The sequence below is a fragment of the Megalops cyprinoides genome, chromosome 2 (genome assembly GCF_013368585.1).
Source record: "Megalops cyprinoides isolate fMegCyp1 chromosome 2, fMegCyp1.pri, whole genome shotgun sequence".
NCBI classification, from domain to species: Eukaryota; Metazoa; Chordata; class Actinopteri; order Elopiformes; family Megalopidae; genus Megalops; species Megalops cyprinoides.
The window spans coordinates 39,659,007-39,676,985 of record NC_050584.1 but is presented as its reverse complement, the minus strand read 5'-3'; the positions used below and the strand labels follow the sequence as shown (position 1 = coordinate 39,676,985).

Genomic DNA, 17,979 nt, shown 5'->3' with positions numbered 1-17,979 from the left:
AATTAAGAAACACACACATTCATTTTTGTCTTCATGCAAAACAAGTTGGGCTGCTTGGACAGTTATCACCCAGGACAGAATGCATCTAACAATGCTTGGTTGGACAAGCCCAGCTCCTCATCTGACTTCTCACCTTGCATAGGATGTCAAGTGAAATTGGCAGCAGGAACAGATCTGTTTGACCTTGCAGTGCATGTTCTTCAAATAAAGTACTTCACATGGTACACCCAGTACCACTAGTGGTGGTAACCCCTTGAGTAAGCGTGTACTGTATGTGTGTCATTAATAGCCCTACTGAGCATGGGACATGCTTGCGTGCTTGCTGGGTTCCAATGGATTTGTACTCCTTTGAAGAAATACTTGATTTTCTGTATCTTCTCCTTCCACTCCTTTGAAATCTCTTCAGAACTAGCAGAGGGTCCCTTAAGAATCTCTCCTATCTCTATCCAGCATGGCGTAGCTCAAGCCACACTGCATGACCCTGTCCACACACACCAACTCCTCAAAACATCCCTTCCAGCTTGCATCCATCACTACCACCATGACACACCTTGACCCATGAAACTAGACTAGATACACTCTCCTGCAAACACTGAGGATTCCATCTCTGTAAACCAGGCTGACAGGAACCAAAATCCTATTTTGATAAATCTGGTTTATTTGATCAGCACTCTGGAGGATAAGGAGGATAAAAGATTTCCACCTTAACTTGGTTGGTCGGAATAAGAGATTCAGCCATCACTAAACAATGGCTTGTAAAATTATAACTACTTGAAACGGGACAGGAGCTGAGCATTCATGAAAAACAAATGGGTTCATGATGGAAGGTGGGGAAGAGTGACAATGAAATGCCCTTAGTGAACTATTAGTGGGAAAGACACTGGGATAACCAATTTCTACAACAATAAAATGGGAGGATTTTGTTCAATTAGCCATCTACTTTATGCGCTTTCATACACGGAGGAGCTGTCACAACTCAGATTAGCCCCATACCAGACACTCCAACACGATCATTTATTATGGTATTTCAACATCATCAAAACCAAAACATACACATGCCTAATACATTCCTGTGTGTATATGTGTCACGTTCATAAACAAAAAAACTCAGCACTGAAGTCAGTGGCTGTGTCGGTATCTTCTACCTGAAAATGATGCTTTGCAAGTCGAAAGGGTACTCAATGATCCCTGTAGTAGGGATGCGAACCCTAAGCACATCCTGTTGGGTTGGTAGATAGGATGGTTCGGCGATACGATCCAGATCGTTTAGATAGCTATAAACAGGGAGAGACACAGGAACAACAACAGAAAAAAAAATGAAGCATGACAGCAGGTAGCACAACCCCCCCTCCAAAGCAGGTGGTTCGGTCCGGAACAGATGCTTCCTGGTCGGACCATATTTTGGTTTTCTAAGAGATGTGGGGGTGGCCCTTTTTCCCAAAGTTAGTCCACTTATGCCCTCCACCAAAACTCCCAGTATCTCTCAGAAAATTGCAAATACTCACACCCTGATAGCACCTCTCTGAGACTAGAGTAGATGTCTTGCGTACAAAACGCCTCCCCTCAGACTGCTGAACAGACCATTTTTTGTGTTGCTTTATGTTTGTCTATGAATAAAGACTTCTGAATTCAAGTCTAACTGCTCAATAATGAAGTAGAACAAGGACTGTTTTCCGTTTTTAACATGCAGCAGAGGTACAACAGAAAAAGCCTGAGGATTTCTTTTTCCTCATAGCATCGATTTTCTGTGGCCTTGCACTGCCCTGAATGTATTTTTGATACATACACAGATCAAGCTATTTTCAGGATTCTGTATTTTTTCTGCTACACAATATGGGGTGTACTGAATTTAATAGACATAAAGGCAAAGAAGTATAGAAAATGTTTATGCCAAAAGGGATTAAACCAATCATCAGGGAATAAAGGGAATAAAACTGGTCATACAGAGCTGATCTTTGCCATTAGCAATCCAAATGAAGTGCAACATTTTAGCACTGCGTCTACTGTTATGCTTCTCATTCCTGTCAGAATAATCGCTGAGAGCAACACAATAAGGTTTATTGTGGCTTGGACCTGAAGCCCCTCAGTGCGCCTCAGTCTCAGAGACGGTGCCACCAGGGGCGGCTGAGTGGTGACAAGGGGCAGTGATGACAGCAGCAGCAGCAGCGGCGGCGGCAGCAGCGGTGGTGACGGCAGCTCTCTACACCAGTACCTGAAGATTATATTCTCCAAGTCAAAAGGGTACTCAATGATGCCAGTAGTGGGCACTCGAACCCGCAAAACATCCTGCTGGGTGGGGACGTACCCCGGCGAGGCTATACGCTCTAAATCGTTAAGATAACTGTGGAATGAAAATACAGACAAATGTACCAACAACCACACAAGTGCACATAAATAAAGTTACATACGTATTTGTCTAATAGCCTGGTGCTGTTAAAGTGCAGCAGGCAGAACAACCATCTGAAGACAGAGGGAAGAATAATGAACAAACGGCATATGAATCGACTTTCAGAACAGAAATGAGGATGTCCATTTACAGACTGCCTGACGCCCTGGCATTAGAGCGCACGAATCAGAAGCAGAAATTCTGCCTTGATAACAAGGCAGTCGTGAACAAACACCTGGGTAAAAACTCCACACAATGTAAACAGGACTGAAATGAGAGGTCACTGGTCTGGCCACCCTCGCTGTGGTAGCATCCTTCTCGGTTCTCGTTATTTCACTCTGCTAGGAACTTGTGCATGTCCTTCACATCCCACTGTACCAGGCAGGTTTTTATTTATTCATACAGCTAGGTGAAATTCAACAGCTGCTTTGGGTGATCAAATCAAATGTGATCTGTGATAAAGGTACACTATATTTAGAAGTTGCTGTATAAATGCAACACTTAAGTATGAGGTGGATGTTACCAAAATGACTGTTGAATATCATGAGGTTAATCTACTAAAGCATTAATTCTTCACTGATCTCCACTGCACGGGGCACCAGGATGTTGGAGCTAGTAATAAGCACTTCTATTTAGTAATTAATGACCAATCATTTACTATGGAACTTCCTGCTAAACTTCCACTTCTAACACCACTTAGGCATTTGAGGTTGAAGTTCAGGCATTAGCTTCCTAGTGACTCCAAAGTCCAACGGATGGTCAGTATAAAGCCAGTAACCAACTAGATTATAAGACCAGTGACCAAATAGTTGTTGATTTAACAGAGCTAATGCATATTGGCCTTACCTGATGTGTGCCAGTCATTTAAAATATCTCCATTATTGCACATTATAGAGGTACAGTGCATTGAACTTTCATCCCAGATGTTTCTGAGCAGGGTCTTGCTTAAGACAGCGAATAGTTAACCTTATTTCCAAGTTGATTTTCAAAACAAATCTTATTATAAAAATGAAATTGTTTCTATCCTGAAGAAAAATAACACATGGTAAAAGAAAACCAACAGAAAGATTATGTAACATCATGAAACACTACCTTCTATGATGTGCCATCCTTGGTCCAAAGACAGCACTTTTAATGATCACTGTGAAATAACCTGCAAATCTTTATCAGCTACATAATGTATTATGTATAGAACCAATCTTTAATTCCATTGCAAAATTAATTTTACAGCCTTGATCTGAAAGCAGGTTTGACAATTTAAGCATTGCCGTCACTTTTCTTCAGCTTCAAAATCGAACTGTCAAATACCAAGACATGGACCCACAACGCAAAATCAGGTAGAACTGAAGGTCCTCCGCTGTCTCTCACAACCTCTGTCAATGAAGCATGAACCTGAAGAAAAGTCACACGTGCCTTCACAACACTCATTTAACATTTACAGCAGATTTAGTGCCTGATCTCTTAAACTGTAAATGTGCATTCCCTCTGCACCCACAGAGGCTGCAGTTAGTGTGCCACACTTTGCCTTCATTCATGAGGGGATGATTTGATTGACAGAATGTGTGCTGTAGCAGGGTCTCCCAGGGAAACTAGTCCTCCCACAGTGGATGCCTCAGAAACTTGTTCACTCTGCTCCTGTGACATCACGTTGTGCACAGCACCTTTACCCTGAACCTGAAAGTGGAACATCACGGCTTCAGCAGAAGGACAGAAGTCTTGGCTGGCAGAGGGGAAAAGAGGTACACCTGTCCTCACAGGTACAGCCAGCATACACTCATATTTTTAACCTTTAGTCAATGTGGAGCTCAACAACATTATTAAAGGATATTATTTCATTAATATAGTATTTACTTACTTTCCTTTCGCAAGCTGATGTTTTCGGTTGCTTTGCTAGTTCTGATTTCCAGTTGAGTGATGTTCAGCTGCTCTGTATCAGGGTTCTGCGCATGACCTCATAGCTAAAGCCTCTGTTACTCTGGACAGCAACCTGAGGGATTTTTTTTTGGTTGCTACTTCATGAGACACTCAACTTTTTCTGTGCAGATTTTTGTTTCTTAAATGGTATGTTACTTATGCTTTATACAAACCCTTCATAGATCATTCCATCAGTTTTAAACAATTTCATCAATTCCTGCTCAGTGAATCTGATCTGTGAATCTCAGTAGTTTTCCCTGGACTGATTACCAGGCTAAACCCTCTTCTCTGTAGTGCTACTTTTTTTCAAAAATGGCAAGCTTGCACACCAACTTAGTGTGCATATTTGAGTCAACTCATCGAAAAGGAAAAGCAGTGCATGCTTTCTTTCGGACAGAGGGAGGGACCCAAACAGAGAAAGAGAACAACTGTTTCTGTTAGATCCTGAACCAGAGGGAGTCACATCATGTATGTGGAGGGACAAAGGACATGTCCCTGGAGGGTAACAGGATCAGTAAACACAAAAAATAATGCTTTTTGGTGGGGCAGTGTCCCCCCCCCCCCACCCCCCCCACCCCCTTGCTCAAGTATATAGTTTTTTTCCTAATGTAATCTGATGGGATATGACCAGTATCTTAGGGCATTTTGACCATTAGTATGCCAGGGGGAAAGTTAGATAATGTAACTACTTGAAACTTTTACCTTTTATTTTAATTATGGTAATGGGGGAGCATTATTACCTAAACGTAGTAGCTAGGTTTTTAATATATCATTTGGATGCTGTCCAGTTAAATCAAAGTTGGAAAATTAGGATACTTCGGACAATTCCTGCTGTGTAAACAAAGTTCCTTACTTAGTTGCCAAAGGTGTTTTACATCTCAACCGTGCTCACTCCTGTGAACAGCTGACTTTAATGAACAGAGAACAGGTCAATGTTATAGATACATATGGATATAGACCATATCATTTAAAACAGTTTTCTCATGTGAACACACTACTCAGTAGCAAATACAACCCACTGAACTGCCACTCAGCATGGACGATACATGCATCAATGAGATTAGTGCAGCACCCAAACATGTTTAAACAGCTGCAATCAGCCTGACACTGTGACACTTAGCAGACATTTTTAATGGCAGCCAGTTAATTGAAACTTTTTAAACTCATCACATTTATTCAGAAAACACTGCAATGATTTCATTTATGCAGCTTTAGTCATGACTGAAATCTGAAGATACATTTTGGCAAAATAGCTCCAGAGGCCTGACCACATCAGAGAATGAATTGTAAATTGGGATTCTGAGGGAGACACCTGTATTCAGCAAGCACATCCTTCAATCAGTTTTCATTCCCTTTATCCAAAAGTGAACAACCATCTCAGCTTCTTTTGGGAGTGCAAAGATGGTATGAAGACATCATTAAAGTTGTTCAACTCCGCTATGTGAAATGGGACAGCCAGGGATTACTCTGGAAACTGACATCTATATCACATGTAGAGCAATGATTCTCATATCTGGTCCAAAACTACTGCTACTTTATGGTCCTTTGCTTTGGCTAGGGCGCTCTGATTTCGGACATCTAGCTGTGGCCTCAATCAAGCTGAGACCTGAAGTGACCTCAGCACGGCCAAGGATGGAGCAGCATTCACTGTGACCATGATTAAAGAACAGGTCAAAGGCAGCACATTTTTTACATGAGGCAAATGACCACTTGTGCTGAGTAGTGCTTGCTACAAAGAGCTGAAAAGAAAAAGAAACTCACAAGGTGAGTGCACTCATCCAGGGCTGAGAACCATTGCTCTTAATGACAAATGGATTGTATCCCCTGCTCCGTCCTCACCCTAATACCCAGCTGTGTTCTGGGGCTCCCCGTATGGACTTACTATTTGGTGGAATCAGACAGCTGGTATTCTCGCCGCCGGTCATAGGCCTCCTGGATGCCAGGGTCAGTCCACAGCATCTTTATTGCGGCGACATAGGGGGGGTCAAAGGATGCCACCTTCTCTACATCCACCTCTTTCACCAACAGGGCGTTTGACTGGACAGAAGGACAGGGGTAGGAGAACAGAGACAAAAACAGATTGGTTCATTGGAAAAAATCTTTTCATCAGGCAGATACATCCAATTCCCAACAACAGCTTTTCTCTATACTTCTTTCAGTGTCAAAGTCAACCACCCCAGCTTTACCCTTTTCAAGTTTGGTTTGTAACTATCTGTGTGCATGTGAAGCCCGCCATTGGTTAACTGACCACATCTGCCTAATGAGAGGCACATTAAATACAGGTGTGTGGGTTCTGCTAAGAGAATTCTTGTGAGCAGCTTGTGCCCAATGCTGGGCTTCTTTGCATTTTTAAATAATTTTTATTTTAATTTTTCCAAAGTTTGTTCGTTCTGTTCTGTTGTTTTATGAGATGCATTAGCCAGATTTCTTACAGCCCCATTATTTTTAACCATTAGACAGCATTTCTCAAAAATATAAAAGCCTAAAAACTGCATGATTAACTGGGATTTGCAAGTGTCCACTACTTGATTGATACCTCTTATGTCTACACGGATTGATTCGTAGGTAGGCCTGATAGAATTCCATTAACACTGGCAAATTTATGTTTTCAGAATAAATCCATCTCCTTGATGATAAAATGGACAACTGTCAACACACAACGTTGTTTCACTGTTCAGAAACAAACTCGTAACGGGCAGACATTGAGCAGCTCAGTCAGAACATCCCTGGCGTCAAGAAACTGAAAACATTACTTTTTTCCCGCCCGTTTTCAAGGTTTGCTTTCACTTATGTTTGTGCAGCTCAATTGTCTATACTGGTGTGACAGAGATGGCTTAATTTCAAATGGTGACAAAATGAAGAGTGAGTAGGAGGAGCTCAGAAACTTCCCATTTGTCATTCCAGAAAATCCAGATTTTTTTAATTACCTCTGCTAACTACACACGTTTACTTTGATGCACTGATGTAAGAAACTCAGCTGATACATTCTTATTAATGTATATTCTACAAATAAAAACAATATAGCTATGCATGTGGGTTTTATCTGGGCGAAACACTATCTTTTAAAATGGAAGTGCTCTTGCTACAGAAAACAACTCTACTTCAGGAAATGTTTTGGATTCTGTGTGGAGGTTCAACCTTTGTGACAAAAGTATCTAACAATTGCTTAATAAAGCCACCCTTTTATTCTAAACACTGGTACCCAGAACTTTGTTCTAAGGTGAACAGGGAGGCTGTAATGTGTGCTCTAACTGGTGTCAAATCAGCACAAGCAGCTCAATGTTCTACAGGTCTTTTTTTTTTTTTTTTTTAATCGAATTACAGTGAACAACAGCACTTGGTTGCAGCCTACCCAGCAGGCACATACACAGTATAGGACACTTGCTTCCCATTCTGGAAAGGGTCCCCCTATTTCTGTTTGGTCTACTACATCATAGAATGGATATTCATAAGTCAGCCTCAAGGTGTTGCTTACTTTTAATAGGATGATGTTTCAGAAAGACAGAGCAGCTAAATCTGAGCAGCTAAATATAGCCCTTTCTGCCTTTCCTCATCTTTTTCCAGAGGATAATAACCAATTAAGCAACGCACATAAACTATCAATACGTAAGGACAGAAGGCCAATCATTAACAATATAATACTTTCTATAAAAGGTTGTATTGATACATAACATCAACAGGGCAGACCAACATGGTTGAGTGACATTATGTAAATAAATGCTAGTAAATGTCAAAATATGAAAAGTAAAAGTAACATCAACATTAAGCGCTGAATTAAAAGAAAACTGAACTGAGCCCATTCATAAACTGTGAAATGCACTGCAATAAATGTAATCTCTGTCAGGCCCTGGACATAATGGATTTCTTATCTTCCCATTTTGTTTAACAGCATGTCTATTTGAATATTCATCACTGCATCTCAGAAAACCATACTGATATGAAAATATATGGTGTGGATTTCCTGACAAGACCCTTCAGTGCAAATAAATGCTGAATGTTTCTTTTCCCTGGCAATATTACAGGACTAATGAACGGTTCATGTTTAAAATCTTTCACTGTCAAAGACAGCAGTAAAGAGTTTATATTATTATTTCAGGAGCACGCAACCCAACGCCCCCCTGCTTTAGTCCTAGTGCCTGTGATCTGAGAAATCTGAACTTAATAGTTACACAGCCATTAAAAAACACATTCAAAGGTATGTGCAAACGAGAGTTCTCCGTTATCTGTGAATGATGCTCACCTTGTTCTGCTCATACTTGAACTGGATCTTGAGGGTCTCTGTGGCCCGGATCATGGACTGCATGGAGGTGAAGATGTTCTGGTACACCAGCTTGGTGAAGCCGCGCTTGTCCTCGTCCGTGTAGCCCGTCCCGTGGATGATGCGCATCTGCTTGATGAAGGTGCTCTTGCCGCTCTCGCCTGTGCCTGAGCAAACACACACACACACATCACAGAAACCGTCAACGGCGAACGCACACCACAGGAATGGTCAACAGCGAACGCACACCACCGAAACGATCAAAAGAAAACACACACCACAGAAGCAGTCAAAACCGTCCACATCACAGAAATGGTCAAAGGTGGTCATCCGTACACATTCAGTGCTCCAACACACACACTGAGGACAACTCTGGCCCTGGCTACTCACTGCAACTGTGTTCAGAAGTCTCAAAGGCCTCTCCATTTGGTCACGAAGCTTGCCGCTATGGGTGACCTATTGCACTTGTGCACAATGATTATACTCGAGTTACTGAGATGTAACTATGCAATACAAGGGGTGTACTCACAAACCGCATATACCTGTTGTGGAAAAACGTCTTGCGCAATACTATGTGTAACTACTATGATTCTTGAAAAACAAATGCTTTGTGTAATATGCATTATCACTACTTGTTCCGGCCCCCTTGTGGTGGAACAAGCTTCCCAAATTGACAGAACGGCAGTCGATGGCCATCTTCTAGAGCAGACTGGAGACCCACCTCTTCACATTGCATCTTGGTGCGCAACCCCAAGCTCTTCCTTTCCCTAACACAACTGCACTGGGCATTTGTCAGCTCGTAGCTCTATTTATAGGGCTTATAAGGCACTGTGTGTAGTGCTTTTTAGCACATCATGATTTTCACCCTGGTTGGATAGTACTAACACTATTTATCAAACCAGCATATCGTTGCAGTATACACCCCTTTTAGCTCTTATACACTGTCACAATGCTACTCACATATTGGTGATATTTTCTGAATCTGCACAGCCGTACCTGTGGGTTTTTTTTTTATATGCACTAATGTATCTTACATTATAATCTCCCTGGGTAAGAGCATCTGCCAAATTAGTAAACGTAAACATACTGGCCCACAGTCACACGAAACACATTCGAGCTGCTTTCTGCTGAATGAACAAGGTAAAAATGCATCAGCAGACACAACTCCCTCCCTGCACCTCCCCTCCCTCCTCTGCTCCTGTGACATCACTATGTGCACAGCACCTTCACCCTGAGTCTGAAAGTGGAACATCACAGCTTCAGCAGAGGCACAGAAGTCTCAGCTGGCTGAGGTGAAACCAGGTACACCAGTCCTCGCAGGAACAGCCAGCATGCACTCGTATTTTTAGCCTCTCAAGGTGGAGCTCAACAATGCAATAAAGCAAATGTCATTTTCTACAGTATTCACTTTCAGGTTTCCCCTGTGCGCTGCATTACCTCTTACAGGCAGGGCTGCTTTCTGCCTCCTGTCTTACACAGGAAGTTTAAAATGCCCTTTACGATGCTAGTTTAGATCAAGCATGTTCAGCCATTCTATATATGGTAAAACAGGTGCCAAACATTCCAAAGTCTCCTTTGTCCCCTGTGGTAAGGCTTTTGACAGCAATTTGACAGCATGCCATTCTTCCAGCAATGTCACTGCTCCAGAATAACTCAGGTTTCCATCAGAACTGCACTTCAACAAAACCATCTTCCTAAGGAGGGTTAAGGTTGTTGGCTAGGCACCTGAGCATGGACTGCCTTTTTCTACGGTTTTTCTAAAGTTCGGTTTCAAAGAGGTGAGACCTGCACACAATGACATCTGACATGCCTTTTCTGAATGCCACCTTGTTAAGACAGTGACACCCACGTTTGGCACAAGAGCAATTCTCTGTGATGTTACATAACTTGCAAGCCTCCATAAAGACAGCATAATCATTTGATGATATAGCCAACATCAGTGTCTGAAGGACACAAAGCTCCAAACGAAATTGCCATTTCTCAGGCAACTGCTTGTGATGTGAATTTTCCAATGAGAGAAATATGGGCCAGAACCCACCGTCTTTGTTATCACATGGCAGATGAGCTCACTTCCTCTTGATAAGGACTCGCATGTCTCTGCACAACACATTCTCCATGAACATCATCTGTTTCTGTATCATCTGCATTCAGATAAATTTTGGGTATGATGGGTATGATGATGGTATGATGGGTATGAGGGTATGATGTCACAAATGCACTTACAGTTGTTGCTTAATCTAACAGCACTCCTTTTTAGGAAACTTCCCTGTAAGGTGTGTAACAAAAAGCTCTTAATACTTAAATGATGTCAGGAGTGTAGGTTAGCCTCAAATGAGTCTTGGTTTCTCTTGCAATTTATAAATAATTGTGTCATGGCAACCTGTCACTTTTGAATGAATTGACAGTTGGCACTCCACATAAACATAGCTGTTTACGTATTTGTGATAAATATGAATATCTTATAAGTATCTCCAAATATTGTTTACCAGTTCACATACAATGGCAGTGGTGTCACTGAGTGTGAATATCACACATTACTCTCTCTCTCTCTCTCTCTCTCTCTCTCTCTCTCTCTCTCTCTCTCTCTCTCTCTCTCTCTCTCTCTCTCTCTCTCAAAAATGGAACGGTATATAACACCAGGCAGACAGAAACAAAACTGAAAGCATCTTTTAAAAAAAAAAAAAAAAAAAAAAACAGAAACCCTGGCAGACAAAGCCGTAAAGAACCCGTCGGTCCACAAACACAAGAAGAGAAACCTCGGATATCGGACGACATGACACCACCGCATAGCTGCCTCATTACCGACAGAGGAAACACTCCCACCTACGTGCAGACCACCGGTGCACCGCTTTCTCTCCCTCTCATCCTCCAGCGCCGAGGCTGAGTCACCGGCGCCGTGCAGGACGCTCGCTGCTGCGTACCTGACTTTGCACTGCCTCTGCACACATGTGCGCTCCATTATCTGACACGGCCCGTTGCGTAACGCCAGCATTGTTCTCCCTCCTTTGTGCTTTCTGTGCGAGGGCCTGCTGCTTGCTAAACCTCGAATGGATCAGACACGTGCGAAACGCGTCTGTCTTATTGTCACCCGTCCTGTGTTTGTCACAATACGCAGCTGGTTTTGCAATGTCACTTAAGCAGACCACGGTTGCAGCGCGCTTACAGTTAGATGACACCCATTTTACCCAGAGCAGTAGTTGCGTGCTGGTTATACAGCCCTTTCAGACAACAGACTCACTCACAAAATTCAGTCCTGTTGCAGAACTATTTATGTTTCATTTTTGAGACTGGAGTTATAAAGCAGAAATGCACAAGAGCTATGCTTCACAGAATGTGTCTTTAAAACATGATTCCATGATGGAACACTGATTTTAAACTACGAAGAGACTAAACATATAGATTAAAAAACCAGTACAGTTTCAACATCAAGCGCCCTGTCCTGCATCTTGAGGTCTAAGAGAGGATTACAAGGGAGTGTTCACAAGCAACGGTGCAGTCTCTTTCAGCAAGTAAGCACTGCAAGGACAGTCTTGATGGCATCTGGGTGTTTCCACTGACGCAACACTTTCCTCCTATAGATAAGATGCCATTTCATGCGGCACTCACATTTGCTCATAATTTTCTCACATTAAAAAGAAACAAAGAAACAAACAAAACAAAAAAAACACCTCCAAGGAAGTCCTGGATGTAAATTTGGGGAAGCTTTGTAACACAAGCCGCCTAACTGCCAAGCTTCAATTCGGTAACAAAACGGCACCACTGACAAAGATACTGACTTGAGCAGATATTGAGACACACACCATCAGACGTACCCAACGTATACTACTGAATGAACTTTAAAACTAAAACAGGCTACGTTCCTCCAAAAGCGAATAAATAATGATAGCTATACTGATTTTTGTAATGAACATTTGAAATGTATCTCTCTCTCCTTATCTGCTTATAAGAGCTAATCTCTGATATCTTTACACTATTTCAACAGAAGTATAGCCACAGACCAAGAGCACAGCTCAAAGGAGGACAGCCAGAGATGGAGAAGCCATTTCAAAGGAAGGGTTCCTTTTCTAAGCCCTCTTCTAAATCATGTGGGCTAATTTATCAATTAAAGTCTGGGAATTCTAACTGGTTAATGCGAAAATCTCCATCAGATTGCTCTGGGAGGCCCCTTGCCAGTGCCAATTTAAATGATAAGGGCAGCCTTCTTTCAGATGAGTAAGAAGACTGGGGCAAGCAGACAGCTAAAGAAAGGCTGAGAAAACCAACATCCAAAAAAAAAAAAATCTTTAGCCACAGGCTTCTCTACTTCCACTGAGAGTTTAAGGGTGCATGGAGGCCTGGAGAGACTGTCTTTCCTTAATGATAAAGCAGATTCACTGACATCTGTTTGCCTTACTTCATATTATTTACACGCTCAAAACTAGGCCAGGGCAAAGACAAAGGGCTCCCTGTCGTGTGCCTTCAATCGGGCTCTCCCACGAGAGGGCCACAATTAGCTTCAGACTGGCTGATGGAGACGTTTCAGAGTAACTGAATGAAATAACTTTGGTCAATGTAATAACCTGCTAAAACCTGCGATTGAGAGGGTGTTACCCCCACCAGCCCCTACCTCTACACACTGAGGTGGCCAGGTAAACACTGGAGCAGCCCAGTGACTGCAAGTCTGTGACTGCGTAAGCAGCAGAGTGCATTTGCTATGAATCACAGTCAGCAGGGTCAGCAGCATCCAGCTACGTCTGGGGCTGCTAATTGATGTAATTCCATTAGCTTCACCTCAGACAAACCGAGGACAATCTTGGAGAAATTGGCTGCAGTTGTCTTTGACATTACAGAGTTTTAAATTACATTAAGTTTGCTAGCCGGGTAGCACAATAAAAGCTGGATGTTTTCTGAGACCATGTGAGATGAGCTCGAAACTAATTTCGATCAAGTGATGATTTTGCTCAAGCACTGTGGTATGAAGGGAGATTTCTGAATCAATTTGCCTGGGCTTGGGGGGGGGGGGTTGCTTTTTGGTGGCAGAACATAATTAGCTGCATACACCGCACCCCCAACACCAAGAGCAGGAAAGGATTTACAAATGGGACATCAGCCCATCTGTCAAATTGCAATAGACCAATTGCAGCTGTTGTTGCGTGTTGCTCTACATTCTTAAGCAAACTGAAGAAACGAAACCATATATTGGACATGTGAAAAATGCATACCTCCACTGAGTGCAACATTAAAGTAGCAGTGCTGGTCACCATGGCAACCACTTTCTGTGTGTGGTAGTCAGGTGAATATAATTCTAATTGCCTACAGCACAGGCAACCGCATTTCCCTTGTCATCGTCATTTTAAGATGTACAGTTTAAACAATTTAACACTTACTCCCTTAAGAATCTTTACATGACACTCTGCAGAAGTGACATGGAAAATGAAGGCTCCTGCAGAGTGTGTGGCCAACTGTTTAACCTGCACCACCACTGCCTCTGATACACTGCATCATTACAATGAATCATTTACTATAAAAATATTAACTGGTAGCTGTGAATTCCAGTCTCCACCGCTGAGTGCTGAGCAGGTTGTGCTGTTCCTGTGCTGTGAATATTCTGGACGCAAACCCAGTATGATTAACAGGCCAATCTGACCTTCAAGGAGTTAAAGCACAGAAACAGAAATGAACCCTTAAAATGATAATCCCTTCATCCTGTCACTATTTTCTTTTCAGTTTAATGTGAATCTGCTGTAATAAAATCAAACCAATTTATTCTGAAGCACATAATTTGCTACATTAAGGTTTTCCTACTGATGGTTTACAATTATGTCTCAACAGTTATTTGCAGTTGCACCAAAAGCCCCGTCCACTGCCAGTGAGATGATGACCACAGGACATCTAGTGAGCACATAATGAGAATTAGGCATCCACAGTCTGAAACAAACTGTATTTAGTCAACACAAATCAATGTAGTCCCTCTGACCAAATTCCAAGCGAGAGCTTTGAATACGTCGCTGCTCCAAATTGATGGAGGCACCGAGTCCGGGATCGCTTTTGTTTCCATGAAAAGTGTTAACAGGTGCAACAAAGTGGAACACGGCACTCTTCGTAAATGACTCCATAAATGTTCTCTGTGACAAGGGGAGCCAGCTCAGCAGAAAGCACGGACCAGAATCCCCAAGCGTGATGAGCTGCGCTGAGGCTCTGCACAGCTCTGGTGGCTTCCCCTGCTGTTCTAAAGCATCTCAGCTACACCTGTCTTAGCTGTCTGCCACAGCAGCTGTTAAAACATTCAACCTCAGATGCTCCAAAGCTGCTTGCAGACAGGTAAAATAGAAAATTCCTTTATTTATTTTGCCTGACCCTGTCAGAGGATTATGCCCCCCTTCTACATCTCCACATTGGTGTAGTAGCAGCAGCTGTCCCCGCTCTCTGTAACAGGCTAGTGAGCAGTGCCTTGTGTGATCGCACGTCACAGAGCAGGCATTTTCATCAGTAGCAAACAGACGGGAACAAGGCATTGCAAGTAACAATAGATATTAGCCTAGTAATATTAGTAATATTAGTCACCTGCATCCAGCTGGTTATGGAACTGACTGTGTACAGACAGTTCAGGTCAACGAAATCAACCTGGTAGCTAAGCGGGTCACCAAACAGGGCCTAGTTTTTCCTGTTCTTTTAAAGAGTTGAATGACATTTACTGTTGGTGAACTATTCTCCAACTTGGGCATCACTGGTTTACCAGCTTAATTACCAGACACGCTGTTCATCACTCTGAACTGTGCACCTGAACACCATATCCATCTACAGCTACCTACATCTTACTCTCAGAATGTCAGTCAGTATATGGCCAGCACTAAATGTCAGCTGAACACCTCAAATGAGTTTGTCGTCATCTTAGATGGTGAGCATTTCAGAAAATACAAGCGAGCCATCATTCCTGTATTCTCTTGTCTCAGATCACAGATTTTTGTTGTTGTTGCTATGGAGATGAGTCATTTACTTTGTGTATTGCACATATTTGTGAATGGAGAGATTGTTGCTGGTTTCTGCATCCTTTAGCAGTACAAACACTGCAAGCAGATGGAAAAAATATATAAATGCGCTTTGTGACACCATAAATAATCAAATAAAATAAAATCTGATCAACAAATGCAGTTCTACCAAGATGCACATCATTATACACACTTTTAATAACATATAGTAGCGAACAGGGGATTTCTGGAGAGGAGCTGGGAACTGAACCTTTATTGCCCCTTCCATGACAATGCAACATGGCATGGGACATTTTTCCCAGAGCTTGTGTAAATGAAAAACCATCAATCGGGTAGACATGAAACTTCATCTCAAACAGTGTTTATAAGGCTGAGGGAAAAAGGCTTCCGTTACTGTTCACACACAGACTCATATACACGATTCACATGTGTATCTGCAGCTGACCACAAACATGCAAACAGAGGGAAACGTGCAAAGAGACAAATGAACACACACACACGCAGATACTCAGACCAACTGTGGCCAGATCTTCAGAGGGACAGACGGTACACTCTCACTCACAAGTAAACCACAGGACCTACACACTGCCTTTGGTAAACATACTGAGGATAGACAAGGGTCTATAGAGGGTAGACAGAATGATGGAAACACAAAACGGAAAAGGGCTTGCGTTTTGAAGTAACTAAACTGAGATTCTAATTACAGTTCTACCAAGTTCAATACTAAAAAGACATATTTAAATCAGCACTTTAACATGCGGGTTTCTACAGCAACAGCATGAGAGATCTAACAGATTTTGAAGGTGCTGAAACTGTTGGTGTCCAAATTGCAGGTGTGTCTGTCACAGAAACAACACAATTATTGCATGTGTCAAGAGGAACACTCAAAAATCTTGACGGCATACACCAAACAAGGGAAAAGATAAACAGTGGCTGAAGCTGAAGTTCACCAACATTGATAGACAGACACAACAGAATGATTGCTAAAAAAAAAAAAACACACACACACACACAACAGGAGCCATAGATCTCAGTCTATACCTCTATGTCTCAACAAAAACTGACCCGACAGTGAGCAAGTGAGCAGGTGAGACTACCATATCTATGGCTGCTTAGTCACAACCAATAGTGGAGATGAATAATTCCTGGCTGTTAAAACTAAGCTAATTTTGTCAGGGGTCAGAACAACCATCCATAACCTGCCATTTACAGGTAAATACAATACAGAATCTGAAAATCTGCACACAGGCAAAAAAAAAATTAACAACTGTGATTCTGCTGGGGACAGGTGCTCCATAATGCCCCCCCCCCCCCCCCCCAATGGCAACATTGCACAACATGTATAGGTACCTACAACTTTTTGTGATTTATCCATACTTTTCTGATGTCACCGAAATAGCCGATGCAGTTTTACTGCAATGATCTCACATTTTTAATCAGAATAATTTTTAATTTTTAATCTCATTTCTTTGAACTAACCTAGCTTCACAGTAGCCATCAAAACAAAGAATCTGTGATCCAAACATGGATGAATATGTATATGATCAATGCTAAGGTCAGGGATCCCATGAATTTGAGAGATGCACATGAAACTGTAAAAATTCGATACAAGAATAAAATTAGGAACATGTTTATTTTACAGCATAAAAACATTCTTAATACAGAGGAGCAAATGAGCTAACTACACGCCAATTGGTTATTTGGCAAGAACCTATCCTGTCACACTTATGATCATTCAAATGCATTGAGTGTATTTAAAAATATTACTTCAGCTGGATTTTTTGGGTTCAATTATGTTCCTTCAAGGTTGAGTGTCTTTGTGTTATCAATATAAACACAAGCCAATAGTTATGACTGTGAAGAGAACACAGTGGTAACTGACAGGAATGGTTTCATGGTTAGGATGTTATGCAATGTCACTCAACAGCTATATTTCTTACGCACTTCCTGTCAGTACATTCCTGTGACCAGGCTAAGTGTAGGGTGCAATGCAGAGTTTAAATGAACAACAAACAACAGTCTACCAGAAGGCATTTAAACTTTATGGAAAAAAATGTGGTTTTGCACTAACTTTTCATGTTTGAACAATGTCACCTCAACGTACTGAATTCCTTTGTCAGACGAGACAAGAAAAACCTTGTTATGAAACCTTAAATGTCAATCTGTATTCCAATCCAGTTTTGTTTTCAAAACCAGTTTTGATGTTCACACTGTTCTCTAAACAAATTGTGCGAAACAAAAATTCCTCTGCGAATACCGACATGGCCTCTTGACATAGCTGTCGCAACTGGATTAAGCATGGGTTCAAATATGGCTCCACCTTGGTGCACAAGCAATCACTATGGAACCAGTCCCACAGTGGTTCACTAATCCTACCATTTTTTTTAGTTTGTTGCACACCTCCAATTTCTGGCTTACATTTTGACATATGGATAGAAATGATAACATCAGAG

At 41.9% G+C, this 17,979-nt stretch overlaps 1 protein-coding gene across 3 annotated transcripts in view; it reads right to left on the bottom strand.

Annotated features, from left to right (window-relative positions):
* LOC118772600 (guanine nucleotide-binding protein subunit alpha-11-like) overlaps nt 1-17,979 on the bottom strand; it is a 48,220-nt gene that overhangs the window by 8,988 nt on the left and 21,253 nt on the right. Inside the window, exons 2-5 of one of the 3 annotated variants that reach the window (XM_036521085.1) lie at nt 8,541-8,725; nt 6,183-6,337; nt 2,213-2,341; nt 1,146-1,274 (exon numbers count right to left, since the gene is read on the bottom strand). In XM_036521085.1, the coding sequence (XP_036376978.1) occupies nt 1,146-1,274; nt 2,213-2,341; nt 6,183-6,337; nt 8,541-8,725 (598 nt within the window). The remainder of the gene's footprint in view (nt 1-1,145; nt 1,275-2,212; nt 2,342-6,182; nt 6,338-8,540; nt 8,726-17,979) is intronic. The other 2 variants (XM_036521087.1, XM_036521086.1) reach the window with 2 other exon arrangements.